This window comes from Molossus molossus, unplaced genomic scaffold, assembly GCF_014108415.1.
Source record: "Molossus molossus isolate mMolMol1 unplaced genomic scaffold, mMolMol1.p scaffold_m16_p_1, whole genome shotgun sequence".
Taxonomy (NCBI): Eukaryota; Metazoa; Chordata; class Mammalia; order Chiroptera; family Molossidae; genus Molossus; species Molossus molossus.
Window position 1 is genome coordinate 120530691 of NW_023425344.1, and position 20345 is coordinate 120551035.

At 51.2% G+C, this 20345-nt stretch overlaps 1 protein-coding gene and 1 pseudogene across 3 annotated transcripts in view; both read left to right on the forward strand.

The window, feature by feature from the left end:
• The window catches only part of ARID3B (AT-rich interaction domain 3B), a 64772-nt gene extending 57300 nt beyond the window's left edge, over positions 1 to 7472 (forward strand). For 2 of the 3 annotated variants that reach the window (XM_036268158.1, XM_036268141.1), the window contains exons 5-9: positions 813 to 996; positions 2151 to 2428; positions 2533 to 2787; positions 4161 to 4259; positions 4695 to 5039. In XM_036268158.1, the coding sequence (XP_036124051.1) occupies positions 813 to 996; positions 2151 to 2428; positions 2533 to 2787; positions 4161 to 4259; positions 4695 to 4951 (1073 nt within the window). In that variant the 3' untranslated portion in view covers positions 4952 to 5039. Of the gene's footprint in view, positions 1 to 812; positions 997 to 2150; positions 2429 to 2532; positions 2788 to 4160; positions 4260 to 4694; positions 5040 to 6840 lie in introns of those variants that run through there. The other variant, XM_036268150.1, reaches the window with a different exon arrangement.
• A 3701-nt stretch (positions 7473 to 11173) lies between these two features.
• LOC118633954 lies at positions 11174 to 11744 on the forward strand (annotated as a pseudogene).
• The last annotated feature ends 8601 nt before the right edge of the window (positions 11745 to 20345 follow it).

Here is a 20345-nt window from a genome sequence, read left to right on the forward strand (position 1 = left end):
ATTAATCTGAAGGTTGCCAAATGACGGTCATCCATCACGCCTCCTGACCAGCGCCTGTGAAAGGCAGTTGGCCCCACCCTCCCTGTATCCCCTGGTGCTCATTAGTGGGCCTTCCTGCTTGGTGCCAGGTTTCCTAGTCACAGCTTTGGCTCCTCTCTCTTCCCTTCAGGGCCAGGGGTCGGAAGCTGCTTTGACCCGCCCCTCCCTTTCAAAGGCCAGAGAGGGGTTGGAGTGATTAGTGAGGAGAGAATTGTTAAGTAGCTTTTCACTCCCTTGGAAACCTGTGTTTCCTGCAGCTCCTTTGATACGGTGGGGACATAGCAGAGAAAAGCCAATTTCTCTCTGGTAAAGCAGGAGTGGAAGAAGCAAGCGGTTAGTTACCAGGTGGATGAGCCGAGCAGGAGCTCCCGTTGAGGGACTCAGGGAAGGCTTCCTTGAGAAGGGGGCTGGCTGCTACATGAAGGCTGCAGAGGGGAGTGAGTTGCCACATCATTAGAAAAGAATCTGGACTCAGTACTGCCAGGGAAAAAATCTAGTCCAACCCTCTTATTTGTAGGTGGGAAAACAGACCCAGAGAAGCTGTGTGTTTTACCCAAGGCTATCGAGCCTGTGAGTAGGCCTTGTCTTTCTGTTCATCCCAAGAGAAGTAGCAGCTAGTCTGATAGCTCCCGGGCTTTAGGAGTTTTAGTTAAATTACGCTAAGCAGATTTGTGAACATATTTCCAACTGAACAAAAAGTGGGCATGCACAGATACCTTTTTTTCTCTGCTTGAGGATGATGCAGCCCTGTGTCTCTCTCTGGATAATCACAGGGACCCCCATCAACCGAATCCCTATCATGGCCAAGCAGATCCTGGACCTGTATATGCTGTATAAGCTGGTGACGGAAAAGGGGGGCCTGGTGGAGATCATCAACAAGAAGATCTGGAGGGAGATCACCAAAGGCCTGAACCTGCCCACGTCCATCACCAGTGCTGCCTTCACCCTGAGGACCCAGTGAGTGGCCAGGACCTTGGGGAAAGGAGTCTGAGATTGGAGAAAGAGGATGTTTTAACTTAGAGGATAGAAAGGAATAAAATTCCTGAGATAGTTGGGAGCCTTCTGAGTTCATCCCTTGCTAGACTGAAGTAGAGATGAGAGCCGTGTGGCATATGTGCTGCTACTTCACCATTCTGTTGCCTTCAAACCTCACTGTCAACCTTGTAAAGTAGGTGTCATTCCCATTTTTCAGATTACCAAAGCTAAGTCTCAGAGGTTAAATCATTTGGTGAAGGTCATACCAGCTATAAGTGGTGGAGGTGAGATTCCCATGTGGGCCTCCGTCCCTGAAATCCACACTCTCTCCAGGATTCTGTCTCCCACACCACACCTCCAACCTAAGCCTGGCCCTTTCTTCCTGACACTCAACTTGCCCAGCAACATGGAACCTGGGGAAAGACAGGCGATCAGGCACCGCTGGGGTCGGTGAATGATTTTTGTTACCATTTGAGTTAATTACAAGGGTGAGAGAAACTGAAACAATGAGCAGTAATTGAGAATGAAAGCCAGAGGGGATTCTCTTCTTTTGTAACATTCTGGAAGTTGCTCTGTGAAGAATATGGAATGAGCAACTGATATATCATTTAGGTAGCATGTCATGTCCTTGTTGAAAAGTAGAAGGGGTTTATCTATTGGAACTGTTGCAGCAGAAGTGGGGGCAGAGCTATAACCATTATAGCAGATCTTTCAGGGTTCTTGGGTGGGAATTGCTTCCTGGGACATCTGACACCCAATGAGAAGAAGTGCCCCTGCCTGACCAGCCTGACTTGGGATGGTTAGATCAGGAGCCAGACAGTCATGTCACAGCATGGGCCTGATTTCTCCCAGGGCACTAAAAAGGTGCCAAAATGATCATGAAGCATTAGGGAGTTGTCCCTTATTTACCTTAGTGAATGGTGCCTCCACTTTGGGCAGGGCTCAGAAATAAGTAGTTATTAGAGGGGCCCATGTCAGGGTGGTCAGCAGTCCGGACTTTTCTCTTCCGTCAGTGCAGCAGGTGGTGGTCCTCTGTCCTAGAGGCCTGTCCGCAGAGGCTGCTTCCATAGACCCAGCAACTTAGGGCTGGCGCCATGTTTTGGATTCCTATTTCTTGCTTCCTTCCTTCCCTCCAGGTACATGAAATACCTCTATGCTTACGAGTGTGAGAAGAAAGCCTTGAGCTCCCCAGCTGAGCTCCAGGCAGCCATTGATGGCAACCGGCGGGAGGGCCGGCGGCCCAGCTACAGCTCCTCCCTCTTTGGCTACTCACCCTCTGTGACTCCTGCTGCCACCAGAGCCCCTGCCCTTCTCTCCACACCCAAGGTCCGCTTCCCCATCCTTGGGTTGGGCTCCAACAGTGGCACCAGTGCTAGCAACCCTCGGATATCCCCAGCAACTGCTCTCAGGAAAGGTCTGCAGGGCTGTGGGGGAGGAGGGAGGAATGGAGCCAGGTTTCTGTGGGACCTGAGTGGGAGGGTAGATTGTGGATTGGTCTAGCTCTGGTGCCTTTGCCAGGTGATGGAGTCCCGGTGACAACAGTACCTGTGCCAAATCGTCTGGCTGTGCCTGTGACCTTGGCAGGCCAGCAGGCCGGCACTCGCATGGCCACATTGGAGCAGCTGCGAGAACAGCTAGAGTCAGGAGAGCCCCCTGAGAAGAAGGCATCCAAGCTGTCAGAGGAGGAGCAGCGCCTCGTGCAGCAGGCCTTCCAGCGCAACTTTTTCAGCATGGCACGGCAGCTGCCCGTGAAGATCCGGGTCAACGGCAGGGGTGAGTGTCGAGCCACCCTCCATCCAGGGCCCATTTACAACCCCCAGGACCGGGATGGAGCTCCTCCATCTTCTGCCCCCAGGTCCCCAGAAGGGCCTAGGGGCCAGAAAACCACATGGGGCTTCTGTGGCCACTGAGAACACAGTTCACAAGCTGAGCTCATTTTCTAGAGGACCAGAAACTACCTCTAGCAGTGCCCTATTCTCTAGCAAAAAGAAGAAGCAGTGTTCAACGGGGAGGAACCAGAGACCTTCAGGAACAGTAGCTGTATTTCTCTCCCCCACCAGCCTTTTGATCTGTCTAAATTAAAGGGCTCTGCCTTCACTAGTACCTTACCGGATGTAGGGAGGCAGGCCAGCTCAGGGCAGGTCTGGGAGAAACTGAGCACCTCTAGTCCTGAGGCTCAGTGAGGGGCCAGGTTGCCTCTGGCCAGGCTGCCGGTGTCCCTCAGAACAAGTGGGAAGGAGGAAACACACGTCTGGCAGCATAATTGACATCCTTTTCCTTCCTCTCTGCATTTTTCAGGTACCCCACCTTCATGTCACCCGACCCACACACTTCATGTCCCTTGTTCCTCTCCCCACCCCATCCCCTCCTCACACACATTTTCTTTGCCATTCTTGCCCTTCATGCTGTCTCAGAACAAACATGAAATAAGCATGTGTGGGGAAGAAACCAGGTATGGAGGAAGCTGTCATATTCCCACACAGCCAATCCCTATCCCACCTTCTCCTGGGTGAGGAGCAGAAGGAAGCTGGAGGTGACAGCCCAGACAACAGGGCTCTGTTCTGTTACCCATTCAAGGCCAAGTGCCCAGGTCCTGCACGAGCCAGAGACTAACAGAACAGGCAACTCACCTGGATGAATTCTGGGCCCTGTGCTTGATAAATGGGCAGAGGTGAGCTGTGCAGAGACCTTCCCCAAGCCCCAGATGCCCAGACTGAGATGGAGTACCAGGTGCTGGGCAGATAGACCTCTCCTTGAGAACCTCCCAGCTTGGTGAAGGCAGAGACTGGATCTTCCTGATCTCTGGTTCCCCAGCTGATGGATAGTGGGTGCTCGGTGAAGTTAGCCAAATTGCATTGAAAGTACCAGCATACAGCAAGGCAGCCTCCTTGCTGATGGTAATCCCTTTTTTCTTCAGTCGAGTGGGTTGGAGAGGTGAAGCGGCTCAGTGGAGAAAGCAAGCAATAGGACGTTAGCAAGCCTGAGTCCTCCTGCCCCACCTATGCGCAGGAGAAAGTTATCGAGATGCTTTCTAACAGTGGGCCTCAGCCTGCTTGTGGCCAGACCAGGGTCATGGGAGAGCCTCGGAAAGGACAGCAGCAGTGCCAGAGGCTTGACCAGGCCCACTGTCTCCCTTGTCCCAGCAGAAGACAGATCAGAGGCCTCGGCTACAGCACTGAATCTGACCACAGGTGGCATCGGGAGCATTAACATGTCTGTGGACATCGATGGCACCACCTATGCAGGTGAGGCCCTTGGAGCTTCATGGGAGGGCCACAGTGTGGTGGCAGCCTCAGTGCAGCTGCCTGACAGGCCCCACTTGTCACCCTCCTGTCTACACACCTTCCTGGGGGTGGCTTCCTTTGAAGTAGTCTTAAGGTTCCACAGGTAAAGTGGTTCTTCTGGACTAGTAGAGGCTGAGGATGGCTGACATGATGACTGATGACAGATCCCCCTCCAACTTTGACAAAATGATAGAAACCCTATGCTGAACCTTTTTGGACCAAGGGTTGGCTTGCTCATTGAAAAAGTCTTTTAATGTGAAGAATCATAATCAGTTCTATATCCATGCTTTAAACTGTATTCCAAGTCCACCATTATGGTCTTCTAACCCATGGGCCTCCTTTCTTTTTGCTCCAACTATTCTCTTTGCAAACTTCTGTCATTCCTTTTCTTTACAGTGGATCAAGAACAGACACAGCAAAGGGATCTGAGTGCAGCAGAATCTATGTTTATGATTTTTTCCCATCGTTACAGTTGTCTCTCCCTCAGTCTAATTTCGCAGTGGTGGTTGGTCGGTTGGTTTGTTGGTTGGTTTAGCACCTGTACCAAGTCTTCCCAGGATGGTCAGCTTAGTTTTCATAGCAGCAGTCCTCTTTGCTCCTGTTTTATTGGTTTAGGGATGAGTTTGGGGACAAACCCAGGTGACTCTTTTTAAGCACAGCTTGATAAATTGGAGCTAAAGAGCCCGGGCACTGTAGCCAGTGCCCCTCTGCCAGGAGCCCTGGCATCGGCCTCCTGTTTTATTGAGGGTGTGGGAAGTGCCCTTTCCACCAAATTGGGGGCATTTCCTCAGGGCATGCTTTTGGCCTTTTGAATGCCTCTGTTCTAGGGGCAAGACCCTTCAGGGCATCACTCTGTAGGCCTCTGGCTCTGCTAGACTCCCTGCTTGGGCCTCAGTGTGGGGCTGGGAAGGGACAGCTCCTGGGAGCAGCATGCAGAGAAGCAGCGGCGCCAGGCTGCCTCACCAGTCACGGCACAGCCAGTGCTTCAGAGGCCACATCCCTCGCCTGGGGGGCCCGCGGGGGTCCGGGAGAGCCCGTGGGTAGGGTCTGGGTGCTCTTTGCCTTCTGGTGTTGCTGTAATGGTCTAGGAGGTTTGGGGGTTGACATGGATTCACGGAGAAAGTAGGGAAGGAGGACATTGGGGCCTGATCTCCACATCCTTTTGTCCTTTATTAGGAGAAAAGAGGAGATAACGCCTCTTTCTTTGTCAGACTGGGGAGCACTCAGAAGAGAGTTGAAAACTCCCCAAACCTCATCTGCCTCAGTCCCTGTTCCACCAGTGCCTTTCTCAGTGGGTTTGCAGTCACCAGGCCAGGAACCTGAAAGTCATTCCTGAAAGCCCCTCATGCCCATCCTGACCCCCCAGAGCTGAGCAGACCTCACTATGAGCAATCCTTGCTGCCAGTGCCCTGGGTCAAGCCTCTCAGCTCCATTGCAAGCCTCCATTGCCCATATTCCTCCCAACTCCACAGAGAGCATTCTAAAATGCATATATCATGAGGTCCCTCCCTTCTTAAAATTTTAGACCTGGCTGGTTTGGCTCAGTGGTAGAGCGTCGGCCCACAGACCAATGAGTCACAGGCTTGATTCTGGCCAAGGGCACGTACCTCGCTTGTGGTATGTGGTCAGGTCATGTGGGAGGCAACCAGTTGATGTGGCTCTATTACATCGATGTCTCTCTCTCTCTCCCTCCCTCCCATTCTAGCTGATGATAAATAGAAAAGTATCCTCTGGTGAGGAATTAAAAAAAAAAACTTTGCCCAGCCGGTGTGGCTTGGTGGTTGGGCACCAACCCATGCACCAAGAGGTCACTGGTTCGATTCCCGGTCAGGGCACATGCCCAGGTTGTGGGCCCGATCCCCCAGTGGGGGCATGCAGGAGGAGGCGGCCAATCGATGTTCTCTCTCATCGATGTTTCTATTCTCTCTCCCTCTCCCTTCCTCTCTCTAAAAATCAATAAAGAAAAAAATTTTTAAAAAATCACAAAACTTTGAGGGGTTTCATGATACCTACAAGGTGGGACCTGGGCTTCCTTAGGAGCATACAGACCTCCACTACCTTGCCCTCCCATCTCTGCAGCCACATCTGCCTCCACACTGTAGTCAGACCACATGACCGCGTGGCTTCCAGCACATTTGCCACCTCTCTCTGCTCTTTGTTCTCTCAGGTTCCCTTTGCCTGGCACACCATTTCCCTTCTTCATTTGGCCACTTTCTAACAGTCCAGGCATAGCCTTCCCCTGGAGCCTTTCCTGAGCAATTATCTCCTGCCCTCCAAAACCTTGTTGGTCTGACGACACCCTGGGGACACTTCCCTCAGAGCATTTGTGACATTTCAGCAAAATTACTCTGCCCACCTGTGTGTCCTCCTCACCAGCCTATAAGCACTTGAAAGCAAGACAATGTTTGGGACTTCTGTCGGCACCAGGCCCGATGCCCAGAGTGGATCCTTGCACAGTTGGGCAGCAGTGAATCAGTGGGAATCAACGGGACCGCCGCTTCTCCTCTCATCTGTTCATGCTTGCTTCTCCTCCCCACCCCAGGTGTGCTGTTTGCCCAGAAGCCTGTGGTTCACCTCATCGCAGGGTCTACTCCTCAGAGCACCAGCAGCAGCAGCAGCGGCAATTCTCACTGCTCACCAAGTCCTACCTCATCCCGGGGCACCCCCAGTGCAGAGCCCTCCACCAGCTGGTCTCTCTGAGGGGCAGGACCCAGCTTCCACTCCCCACTCTCCTGTCGAGAGTGAAGGAAGTTGATGCACAAAATTTACCTCATCTCATGGATCCCACGTCAAATACCATTTGACCAGATGTTGAGAGTTTGGACATGTCCACCTATCCAAGCTCCATTCAGGTCCTGCTGTACTCTGGGGACAGGGAGAGGCTGGAGGGCAGGACAGGGCAGTGTTGTCCAATCAGGGATTGTCCTGGAGAAATGGGTGGAGTCTGTGGGCAGCCAGCTTCCTGGGCATTCCCAGGCCACCTCCCATCCTGGGCACAGTGTACTGACAATCTGTTAGCCGACACAGGGCAAGAGGCCCTCCATATCCCTTCCCCTTTAATTTATTTTCCTTCCCCTGCTTTCTGCCATGACCCCAGGGTCACTGGTCTCTTCCCCTGCTCAGTGCCCCAATCTATATATAACCCTGTGGGTCTGCTAGGAGCCAAGAGCTTGCCTTCAACGTCCTACTCTGCTGAGCTTGAGATGGGACCTTCCTTGTCTACCATGTTGGTTCCTGGGGTGTGGGTCCCTCAAATTCAAGTCTTAAATTTATTCCCCTTGTAATGGTCCCAAGAAAAAGGGCACATGAGGACAGTCCTCAGGTCCCAGGGCCTAATGGGCATCTGCTGAGGAAGAGGCAGAGCCTCAAGGGGCTGCCCAGGCAGATCCTAGCACCCACTTCACACTGACCCTTTTCTGACCCTCTCAGACCTCACGCTGCCCACTGGCCCTTGTTGGCCAGCTGTCCCAAGAACAGCCCACTTGCCCCTTGGCCCCCCTTCTTCTCATGGGGCCATCTCAGCCCCAGCCTGCTGATGTCAGGTGCATTGAAATACCTCAGATTTATAATTGTTGATATTTGATTCTTCAGGAGTATTTGCATCTCTGAAATCTTTTTTACATGTGTTTTGCTGACTTGATGTTTTATTTTAAAATTTTTATTATTATAGCACCAAAGATATGAGAGCAGATCACCCCAAAGCCAAACATGATTTGGTACCCCAGCCTCTCTGGCCCCTCCTAGACCCCAGTGAGAGGGCAGGGAGGCCAGCAGGAGAGAGGGCTCAGGGGCCCTAGAGGGAAGGAGGTGGCACAGAAGCCGCACTCGTACAGGTTGGGTCCTGAAACCCACCAGTTCTGAAGATGGTCCACGACATGCTTCCTGCCAGAGCAGGGCTAGACCCAGCCTCTTCCCCCGCTCTCCAGGGGGGACAGGATGTCTCCCCTTCACACTCCCACCTCAGGACAAGCCTTAGAGGATGAGATGCTGAGAGAACTTTGCCACCTCCTGGACCTTGGGATGGAGCAGGCAGGCTCCTGTGCTGTAAGGAAGAGCTGATTCTCTCACAAAGTTCACCTCGAAATCGATCTGCCCTGCAGTGTTCAGTAGGCACCACCCACTGTGACTGGCGGATTGTGGGAGCCCATATTGGCTCAAGCCCACCCTGGCTAACATTCCGTCCTGTCTAGGAAAGGAAAGGAATTCCGGAACTTGAGCACAAAACATGCCTCAGCTTAGTGAGCTGCAGCTCTGCTGGGCCACATCCTCTCCCTCCCCAGCCCTCCACACACTCACAGCCTCTGCCAGGGCCGACCCTCTTCTGGCCTCAGAAGCCTTCCCCCCCTCACCTACCAGGCAAGTGCAGGGTATGGGCAGAGAAGGGCATCTGGGATCTGGTGCCAGGGAGGAGCCCAGTTGGCTGGCACTGGGCCCACTTGAAAGTGTCACAGACATTTGCCAGTGTGTTTTTCTCAGGTGTTTGGTCACAAAGGATGGACTCTTCCCACCCAGAGGACGCAGGGACAGCACTCTTTTCGGTCACTGGATTTGCTCCCTTAGGCAGCTTGCCCAGCCTCCCCTTCTCTGAACCCTTGCTGACCTCAGGACAACAGCAGGTGTCCCAAGAACAGGGTGCTAGGCCTAAAGGAACCCTGAAAGTCCGGGCAGCTCTGTCCCCTCGCCCTCCCTATCGTGTGTGTTCTAACCAGGAAAAATGTGATAGCACATGGGTAGCCCAGGAGGTGGATAAGTACCTCAGACGTCCTCTTGCAGCAAGTGTCTGTATATGTTGTGGTTATTTTCTATCCTATGTGTTCTTGAATGTTTATATTTCATTAAACCTCTACCTCTTCACACAAGTGGGTGGGTGTTTTCGGTGACTTCCGTTAGACAGGACTGGGAGAAAGGCGACAGCCTCCAGAATAAAAAGGGAATGAGGGAACTACTACTCTGATCCACCGATTTCTCCTGAACCTTTTCCCCTCCTCTGCTCACCCATCCTTTCCCCTAAGTGCTCACTCAGCCTCTCGTCTAGATTGTAAGGGTGTCCCTGGTATTGTCTGGTCACCAAAACTGATTCCAGTGGTGTCACATCAGTGTCCTGGCACAGACCTGGGGGTTAGCCTCCATTTAACAAGCCCTTTTTGAGCCCTTGCTTAATAAGTTTTCCCCATGCATATGGAGCTCACAGTCTTGTCTGAGAGGCACACACGATTATCTAGACAAGAATTAATTTTTTTAGGGGGCAGCATGACTGGAACAGTAGACTATCAAAGGGCCAATAGATGCTGGTGCAGCTCACTAGGGAATCTGGAAGCCTTCCCAGAGGTGGTGACATTTAAGCTGGAAAGATGAGATTTGCCAACTGAAGACATGAGGAAGGGCGGTTCCAGCAGAGGAACTGATGCATATATGTGGAAACTTGGTGATATCAAAAGACCTGGTATTCAGGACCTGGCTAGCCCTAGGGTAGGTGGGTGGAATGGAGAAGTGGAGAAAGGTGCAGCTGGAGGCCAGGGAGGATCCCAAGCTAAGGGACTTGGGCTCCATTCTCTGAGCCCAGGTCACTGCCAATGTGTTTTTTTTAGAAAATGCTTTTCTAGAAGAGTGATCTGGAACCAGGAGACATTCTGGATGTGAACACCTGGAGTACCCCCTGGAACTCAGGCCTAGACTGAAAGTGCTGTCTTTTTTTCCTGCCATGAGTACATTTATGGGCCCAACTTGGTTTTGGCAAAACCGAAAGGACAGCAGTAAAGCATTGGGTGGGTTTGTAATTGCCGCCCTCCGCCACCCAAACCGTGTACCTCACCCGTGTCAACCCTTTGGTTGTAAAGTAGGGATCTCTCTGACATTTTGAAGTACTAGGAAATGAGGGTGACATTGGGACAGCCTTGAATCTCACTGATTTTTTAAAATCTTGAAAGAAATGACTACTCCTTTAGTACTTTAATTACTGATAACCAATATTCAGCATCACACCTCACAACTTCCTGTGACACACTGGGGGTCTGTCCCACGGAGATCTCAGTGGGCTAGTCCAGGAGAGCCCTGGGGGATGAGAAGCAGGGTCTGGGGAATTCGGTGGAAGGGTGGAGTGACTGGAGGCAATGCGGAGAGAGGAAGAGAACCCAGGGAGAAGAAAGCACCAGGCCACTGCAATTCCACCCCGTTTCAGTTCTCAAAAGAAAAGACAGGAGATTACCTCAAAGACAGAAAAGGAAAAATTTCTCAAACTAGACCCTCCAAAAAAAGTTCATCAAAGATACCATTAAGTAATAAAACTGGGAGGAGATATTTGCAACACACAACTAACAAAGGCATAGTAGCCACAGTGAATTCTTTTTAAAAACATTTGTATTGCTTTTCCAGAGAGGGAGAGAGAGAAAAATCAATCAGCGCCCCCGCCCAGGCATGTGCTGTGACTGGGAATCGAACCAGGACCTAGTCCATGGGAGGATGCTGAATCCAGTGAGCCACACCGGCTAGGCCACAATGAACTCTAATGCTTATTAAGATAAAAGTGAAAAGAAGGATTGGGGAGAGGTGGCAAAGTTATGAACGGTGTTGTGCAGAAGAAGAAATACAAATGGCCGAACCTCATTAGTGATCAAGGGAATACACAGAAAACCATTCCATACCACTGGATCAAAACACCACTGGATTTCAATTTTAGTGTTAAAATTCCAGGTCTTGAAGAGGATGAGGAGCAATGGGAACTCAGACTGCTGGGAGAGTGTAAATTAGTCAAACCAGTGGGATAGAGAGGAGGGTGTGTGTGTGTGGGGGGGGGACATCTATAACAATAATTAATAAAAACAGTGCCTGGGGGCCACTCAACTGCTGGAGAGGTAGCCGCTGCGGTCAGGACAGATATGGGTCAGGCAGCCAGGGTTTTACAGCTCTTTAAAACTGCACAGGACCAGACAAGTTTTTAAAAATGATACCAGAGCCCTGGCCGGTTTGGCTCAGCGGTTAGAGCGTCGGCCTGCGGTCCTGAGAGACTGGGGTTCGGTTCCCGCTAAGGGCATGTATCTCGGTTGCAGTTTGTCCCCGGCCCTGGTCGGTTGTGCGGGTGGCAGCCACTTGATGTGTTCCTTTCGCATCGATGTTTCTCTCTCTCTCTGTTCCTCTCTCTCCCTCCCACTCTACCTGAACAAAAAATGGAAAAAATGTCCTCGGGTGAGGATAAAAAAATAATAATAATAAAAATGATACCAGAGCATAAGAAGCAGCCAGAATAAATGAATTCAAAAGTAATAAAAATGAAGCTTCTCCTAAGAAAATAGAAGAGTTAATAAAAAAATAGATTCTGGTGTGGAATTGTTGCTTAGAACATCTGTTATACAAGGTATTCACACTGACTACAATACACTGAAATTGGTCCCTAGGAAAGACCTTATAGAAAATGTGCCATATTGTGATGATCCAACTCAGGAGCGCTGAATTTTCTAGGATAAAATCAAGTTTTTGTAATTAAAAAATTTTAAATATATAACTGCAAAAAAAGTCCTGGAACTGCAGATATTTTACTCTGAACTGGCATGTTGAAAATTAGTGAATAAAAGTATAGTTTTATAGCCCCCACACACACACAAAAAAACCAGAGTGCCTGACACATAGTTAGCACTCACTTCAGCATTACCTAGTCAAGTAGAAGGCACACCTCTCCTAGGGCCCAGCAATTCTGCCAGTTCTGAACATGTGCCCCAGGAGACCCACAGCACCGATGGTAATAATTTTGCTGTGAAACTGCCAATTACTGAACACTGGTGTGTGCCAGGCACAGGGCCCCGAGGTCCTGGAGGAGGATAGGATCTACAGATGGAAAGGGTTCCCCTCAGGGTGCCCTCAGGCTGGGCAGTGCTCATCATACAGGGAGCACTAAGGAATATGACCTAGCAATATTTTTGGATTCAGGACATTTTTGGTCACCAGTCTAGAGAGAAAGAATGAAGCGTCTTATTCCCTCCCCCAGTACTGTTCAATCAGTTTCTCCCAGCCATTATGCCCATTGTTTGGGTCAAGGCATATTCAGGCAGACCCCTGTGAGAATGGAGCTGGAGACCAGGGTGAGGTGATGTCCTGGGGGGAACACCAGACCAAGATAGGAGCCAACAATCCCCACCCCCTTCCCAGACTTCCTGCAGGAGGTGGACTCCAAGCTGGCCCAGATGCAGACTGAGCTCCAGAAAGTCTGGGATGTGGTGAGAGCTTGGGACTCAGAGCTTTACACTGATAGGTGAGCCTACCTTCCTGAGGTGTGTGTGAGGGCCTGGTCCCCTCCCAAGACCATCTAGAGATGGTACAAGGGCAAGGCAGCCTGGGGTCCAGCCTGAGGCGGGTCTAGGCTCTGCACTTGGCCCTTGGTAGAGACACCTGATCCCAACTCATTGACTCCAACAAGCCAGGCAACCCCCCACCCACCTCCCTGTTTCAGCCTTACCTTTACCTCTCTAGGTGGCCTCAGTCTCAGCTCTTCTGGTTACTAGTCACAAGGGCCAAATGTGGTCTTAGGGGGCCTGGTCCACACAGCAAAGGAAGATCCCTCCTCCAACCCCACCCACAGCTTGATCTGGGGTGAGTCGATAGCCAGGACCACCCAAGCCAGCTTTTACTTCCTGTGGGGGCTGCAGCAGTCCGGCCCCTGCCTGCCCCTGAGTTCTCTCCACTGTCTCTGGTGGGGCCCACCCTGGACAGTCCTCTGGTTCCTTTTCAGGCCTTGGCTTTAACCACTCCTGGGGTTCGGTAGGGACAACAGGACCCTGGTCCCTTGACCCCACCCTATTCTGAGCATCATTAGCCCAACCAATGCCAGTGGGATACTCAGCTGGGACCAAGGCCCAGTTCTAAAGGGCTGGAGACCTAGGGACAGTGTCCCGCTGGTTAAACCAAATAGGGTCATAAGGTCGGAACCCCTGAGTCCTGCCAACACCACTCCCAGTGTACAGATGGGACCAGAGCCCAGAGACAGCAAGGGGCTTGACCAGGGCCACTGGCCACAACTCCATCTATATCATCTTGGAAACCCTGCTGCCTGAGGCCCAGGGAGGACTCCACAGAGGTCTCCCCCACAGAATCTCGGGTCTGGGCATGGCTGGCCTGCCTCCCTCACCTGATGTGAAGGAGGTGACTGGGGCTCAACGAGTGGCACCCCCCCTACTCACTGTACCCCCTCCAACTCATATTCCAGCCTCTGCATCTGTGTCAGGGTCATGGGATTAAATGAGGGGAAAATGAAATCCCAAATCACACCCCAATCCACCCAACAGGAAGGTAGCAGGAAGCAAACTGGGAGCTGTTTGGTTTGAAATTGTGGTCCCCCCACCAAAAAAAGATTTGTGTTCTAATGCCCAGTACCTTAGAATGTGACCTTACTTGGAGATGGGGTCTCTATAGAGGTGATCAAGTTAAAATGAGGTAATTAGAGTGGCCCCTAATTCAATATAACTGGTGTCCTAGAAAGGGAAAATTTGGCCACAAAACACGCACACAGAGGAGCACCTTTTTTTGTGTGTTAATTCTCACCCCAGGGATATTTTTTCCATTGATTTTTAGAAAGTGTGGAAGGGATGGAGGGAGAAAGAGAGAGAAACATTATTGTGAGAGAGACACATCAATTGGTTGCCTCCCGCATGCAGCCCCAGTGCAGCTGCGGGATCAAACCGCAACTCAGGTTCAAGCCCTTGACCAGGAATTGAACCTGTGACCCTTTGTTGTGCAGACTGACACTAACCACTGAGAAACACTAGCCATGGCTATTTTTTTGTTTTGTTTTGTTTAGAGAGGAAGGTATAGAAACATTGATGTGAGAATCAAACATTGATCAGCTGCCTCCTGCAAGGCCCCCTACACAGGGATTGAGCCTGCAACCCAGGCATGTGCCCTGATCAGGAATCAAACTAGCATCTTTTGGTGCATGGGACAATGCCCAAACAGCTGAGACACACCAGCCAGGCAAGGGGGGAGCACCTTGTGAACATGAAGGCAGAAATTGGAGTGATGCATCTATAAGCCAAAGAATGTCAAAAGACTGCTAGTGGCCACCAGAAGCTGGGGGAGAGGCAGAAACAGATTGTCCCTCACAGCCCTCATAAGTCACCAACGTTGCGGACACCTTGATCTCAGACTTCCAGTTTCCAGAACTGTTTCTGTTGTTTAAGCCACCCACTTTGTGGTCCTTGGTTATGATAGCTCTAGCAAACTAATACAGAGGGTGAATAGGTGAATGTGATCAAACCCCATTGGCAACTCTCTGGCTTCAAAGGGACCCTGATTTAGAAGGGGACTTTCACCTCAAAGCTGTCATGCCTGCAGCAGCATGAAGTGTGTAGCAATAGCTAACATTTACCAAGAGGTGACCGGTTCGATTCCCTGGTAAGGCACATGTCCAGGTTGTGGGGCAAATCCCTAGTGAAGGGCATGAAGGAGGTGGCCAATCAATGTTCTCTCTCATCGATGTTTCTTTCTCTCCCTCTCTCTTCCTCTCTCTAAAATCAATAAAGAAAAAGATAATAATAGCTAACATTTCATGACTGCATGCCATGTGTCCAGCACAGCACTAAGCTTGTTACAGGCCTGTTTAATGTCACACTGACAGCCAGCTGATGGGGGAGGAAAACTGTTACTGTTTTTTTTTTTCCATTGATTTTTAGAGAGACTAAGGGGAGGGGCGGAAGCATTGATTGACTGCCTCCTGCAAAGGGATCAAACCCGAAACCCAGGAACATACCCTTGACCTTGACCGGGAATGGAACTCTATCCACTGGGACACACTAGCCAGGGCTTTTTTTTTTTAACAGATGAGGCCTAGAGAGGTTGAGTAACTTGCCCAAGGTCACACAGCTAGTATAATGTGGAGCCAAGATTTAAGCTCAGTATTCAGGCACCTGAGCCCAGTCTTTTAAAATTTATTTTTCAATTACAGTTGACATACTAGTTTCAGGTGTACAACACAGAGATTAGACATTTACATACCTTTTGAAGTGACCCCCTGGTGAGTCTAGTATCTACCTGACACCATACATAGTTATTACAATAATATTGACTATATTCCTTGTGCTGTGCTTTACATCCCTGTGACTTTTTATATAAATAGCAAGTTGTACATCTTAATCCTTTTACCTTTTTCACTCAGGCCCCCAGCCCCACTCCTTGAATCCACAGTCTTAACCACTAATTTGGAGACCATTGAATCCTGGGAATGACAAGGAAGACAGACTTGGGGTTGAAACCCAGAGAGTGTTGATGGAAGAAGCTGAAGAAGCTGGGGATGGGACTGGAGGTGGAGCATGCTGGAGGCCCTGGGACCCCCTCCCACCTCCTGCCAGACAGATGTTGATGCAGCATCCAGACCTTATCCAGCTGCTGCCCCATCTCTCTGCGACCCTCTGCCCTGCTGAGTTTGGCCCATCAGCTGCTCCCTATAGGACCCCTACCCATGACCTAGGGTAGAATTCTAGGTCACCTTCCCTGGACAGGCCCAGGGCCTGGAGGCACCCACTTGCTCACTGGTGTCCTGGGTGGACTTCCACAGGGACTAGAGAGAGGGGAGAAATTACCTGGACAATCTCTAAGGGGCAATAGGCTGGAAGGCCCTAGAGTTGGGGCCCAAGTTGGCACTGGTTTTGGGTGTTGCTTGTATAGGGCTCACCTGGTGCCACTTGTTTCCAGGAGACTGAATGCCCAGAAGGCCCAGCCCTAGGTCACTGTGTGCCCTGCCTTTTCACTGACATTGTACATGGCAGGCCCCCAACTTGACTAGTGTGCACACCCCACAGAGTCCCTCGTCCAGCCCGTTTGGCTCAGTTGTTGAGCGTCAACCCATGCATCAAGAGGTCGCCGGTTCAATTCCCGGTCAGGACACATGCCCGGGTTGTGGGCCGGATCCCTAGTGGGAAGCATGCAAGAGGGCCCAATCGATGTTCTCTCTCATTGATGATTCTATCTCTCTCTCCCTCTCTCCTCCTCTATCTCTAAAATCAATAAAAGAAAAAGAAAAAAAAAAAAGAGTCCCTCCAGATCCCAAGGAGACAATCTCTGATCCTCAAGCGTCTGGATTGAGAAACAGAAAAAAAACAAGATTTTGTTTCTGTGCAAGCGTGTAGTTGCAGGTTCTTGAGGAGCTAACAGCCTTCTCAGAGATCCCAGTTTGATTTAGACCAACTTTGCCTTTTGTGAGGCTTGAGGCCAGCTAAGCACTGCTGCTGAGACCTCCCCCACCCCTTCCAGCCAGATCATAGACTTCAAGCCATCTCCTTGGTGTCTGTTTCTGCGTGTCTCTGGTTGTCGGTTGTGCATCTTGGTGTGTGTATGTGTCCATATGTCTGTCTGCTTGTGCATACATATATTTGCCCATAAGACTAGGAGAGGTTATTGGCCAGGAGAGGCAGTCATGAAGCTGGGGTTCAAGTCAGCTGTACAGAGCTAGTAACTCGCCCACTCTACTTCTTTTCTGGTTCATGGATTATTCATATAAACACCCTCCCCCCCACCATGTCTCTCCTCTTTGGGCCTTTGTACATGTTCTTACTTCTTAGTAAAATTCCCTTTGTTCCTTCACTCCTGGAAGATGCTCCTGTTCATTTTCCATTAAGGTTGAGAGGCCCAGAAACCCTCAATATGGGGAGGACCTTCCTATCTACTGCCCCCCACCCTTGTTTCTCTCATCAGGCACTTTAGATTATAATTGCCACCTCGATAATTGTGTGGTCCCAAACTATAAGCTTGGGATAAAAAGTAGTCTGACCTGAATTTTGTTCTCTGCACAGAAGGGGCCAGACATAGTAGATGCTTAGTGAATACATGAAGGATGATGGAGCTTAATGAGAAAGAAGCAGAAAGGGAAGAAGTGCAGGATGAAGCATCCTAAGAAGGAGGGAGACTAATTGGCTTACAGTAAAAAAGATAGGGCAGTGGGGGAAGAGAATGGGGAGGAAGGGGTTGTGGGGAGAGAAAGAGGGAGCATATACCTAGAGGAAACCAGGCTTCATTCTGGAGTCTCTGCAGCTCCTCCTCTTTAAATTTTAAGGCAACTGCCACCTGGTGCCAGCTACCTTCCCCCTCAGCCTTCAAGCACTCAGCTACCTTCTCATGAAACTCGTCACTGAGGGTCACCAGTACCTCCTGGACCTGAAGTGTGCTAGTAAAAATGGAGCAGTCTGGACACAGCCCTTCCCCATTTTACTTTTTATTTTTTGGTATGAGACCCTAGTGGGAACCAAACCAGGACTCTCTGGTCTGCAGGCCAACACTCCAACCGCTGAGCCAAACTGGCCAAAGCACGCTGCCCCATTTTCAATGATTTCTTTCCAAGTTGCATGGATGTCATCACTGTGTCTTGGTTGGGATTGGGACTGGGGCAGAGATGCCTCTTTCACAGCTCCCTGCACACACAGAACCCTCTGTCCTGAGCACTTCCACTCCTCAGCATCCTGACATGAGCCAGGCAGCTAAGGTTATCTCATGTCCTCCCAGCCTGACCCTGAGCCAGCAGGAGGGGCTCAGCCATGTGCAGGGGACACAGGGCTTGTTGAAGCTGAAAAATTTCTCACATGCTCCCATAAAAAGCCAGACTGTGACAAGCAGGTGTATTAATACCTGGGGAAGGGGGACTGGCTTTGGCAATGTGATTCAGGGTTTGGACAGAGGCTGGCCCACCTCATGCCCACAATGCCATCTTACCCAGTGTGAAAGCAGGACACCCAACCCAGCCTAGCTTGGACATTTTGAGGGGCAGGCCCGAGCAGCCACTTAGCAGGCCTCCTGACTAGGGGCCACCTCCAGCACTGCTAGCAGCACCTACTTCGTTTTTTCAAAATTAATTAATTAGTTAGTTTATTTGGTTAATCCTCACCTGAGGATATTTTCCCCTTGATTTTTAGACAGAGTGGAAGGGAGAGAGAGAGAAACATTGATATGATAAAGATACATTGAATGGTTGCCTCCCATATGACAGGAGCTGGGGATCAAACCTGCAATCCAGGTATGTGCCCTTGATGGGGAATTAAACCCGAGGCCTTTTGGTCCTTGGCTCTAACTGCTGAGCCAGACTGGCCAGGGCAGCACGTATTTCTTTCTCAGAAGGCTGGTGTGCACTGCCTCTAGGGCCTGCACGTGGCCTTCCAACACCATTTGCTCTTCTTGCAGCTGCTCCAAACAGTTCCCTGGTTGCTGGTGGTCCTGGCCCAGCTCTTCAGAGTCTTGCTCACCTGTGAAGACCCCCACTCCACTCCATGGTTCCCCTCCACCAGGTCTATGGGGCTCACCTCCTGGGATCTTTCTGTTCAGGCTATCCCCCAGGCCTTTACTCATGTAGTCTCCTTCTCCCAGAGTCTCTGATCTCCTCATCCTCCTGGACTCAGTCCTCCCAGGAAGCCTTCTCTGACTACCTCAGCACACAAAGACGTCTCCAAAATCCGCGCTTTAAGTCTGGACGGAATGATTTAAGGTTGGACAGCAACTGGCTTCACACCACTAGAGGGCGCTGTTTTCAATGGACTACAATGTGAATGGAACTCGCTGGAGCTGTGCGGAGGCCCTGTTCCAATCTTTCTCTCCTGGTCATTCCCTTTTTTTTTTTTTTTTTTTTGATATTTTGTTCAGATAGAGTGGGAGAGCGAGAGCGAGAGCGAGCGAGCGAGCGAGAGAGAGAAACATTGACGTGAAAGGGACACATCGAGTGGCCGCCACCCTCACGATCCAACCAGGGCCAGGGACAAACTGCAACCGAGGTACGCACCCTTAGTGGGAACCGAACCCAGGTCTCTGTGGACCGCAGGCCGACGCTCTAACCGCTGAGCCAAACCGGCCAGGGCTGGTCATTCTCTTTACCATGGTGTCCCTTAGGGACCCTCACCCAACTCAGAATCCCTCAAGGGCAGGGCCCAGGCTCCCCTGCTTCTCTGCCCCCGCATAGATGGGCATAGGCTGGCTCAGTTGGTGCCCTTGGTTTTCTGTGGGGCTGACCCTGATAGCTGCTTGAAGCACCTGGGTGAGCATCAGCAGCACTCCTCCAGTTTATGTCCTTCAGCTGCCCCCATGAAGACTCCCCATCCCCATCTCAGCTCTGCTCCTGGTTCTGCAGGCCTGGCACCAGTGCCTCCTGCAGGTACACTCAGGATCCTGAGATCTCTTCCCAGCCTTTCTTGTGGGTGTCAGTTCTTTTAGGAATGAAGACCAAAAGAACGAAGCTGTAGTGGCAGAGTTTCAGTCATAACAGCAGGTAGACCACAGATTTTGGCGAGGGAGCTCAGAGATGGCTCCTATTGTACTTAAGAAAAAGAGAGCTGCTTTGTTGCTGGGAGGCAAGGACTCCTGAATTCTCTATGGTGGGAGGGCTGGCAGGAAGACTTACTTACCCCTTAAAACCTAGCATCCAGGTCAGGGCTGGGGACAGGAGCCTCTCTGAGAGTCTCCGCTCCAGCTACCGACCAGGCCCTGGCTTCCAGGAGCCACGGAAACCGTGACAACACTAAGTGGTGGGAGGAGGGGGACACCACAGAGTCCTCCCACATCGTCTGAGTGGTTGAAATGATGAAACTCGGGTGGCGTGGACGAGATCGCAGGCCAAACGTTGGATCCAGGCAAGAATAGCAACTCAATCTCCAGCCTGAGGCCATGCTAAGGGGGTGGAATCTAGGGGAGGGGACACCCTGGCTCAGTCGTCCACTGCGCATCGTAAAAGCTAAGTTTTTACTTAGCTTCGGCTGTTTACTTCGGGTGGAAATAGTGGAGCTAACCAAGAGTTGGGTATCCCCTCAAGCCGCGCCGTCGGACCCCAGTTTAAGGGGCAGCTAGAGACTTAGGACTCCAGGAACCTCCGTAACTCGGGAGGGGAAGGCTCCTCCCGAACCGCGCCTGCGAGGGATGCGGAAACGCTCCGCGTCGGGGGCGTGCCCTGCCCTCACTAGGGAGGGGGCGTGGCATGGGAAGGGCCACAGAAACTCAGGCTGCCCACAGGGAGCGGCACCGGGGGGGAGGGGCGGGGCCTAGAGGGATGCCCTGTCCCTCCTGCTCCCGCCCAGATGTGGGTTGGAGGCAATTAGA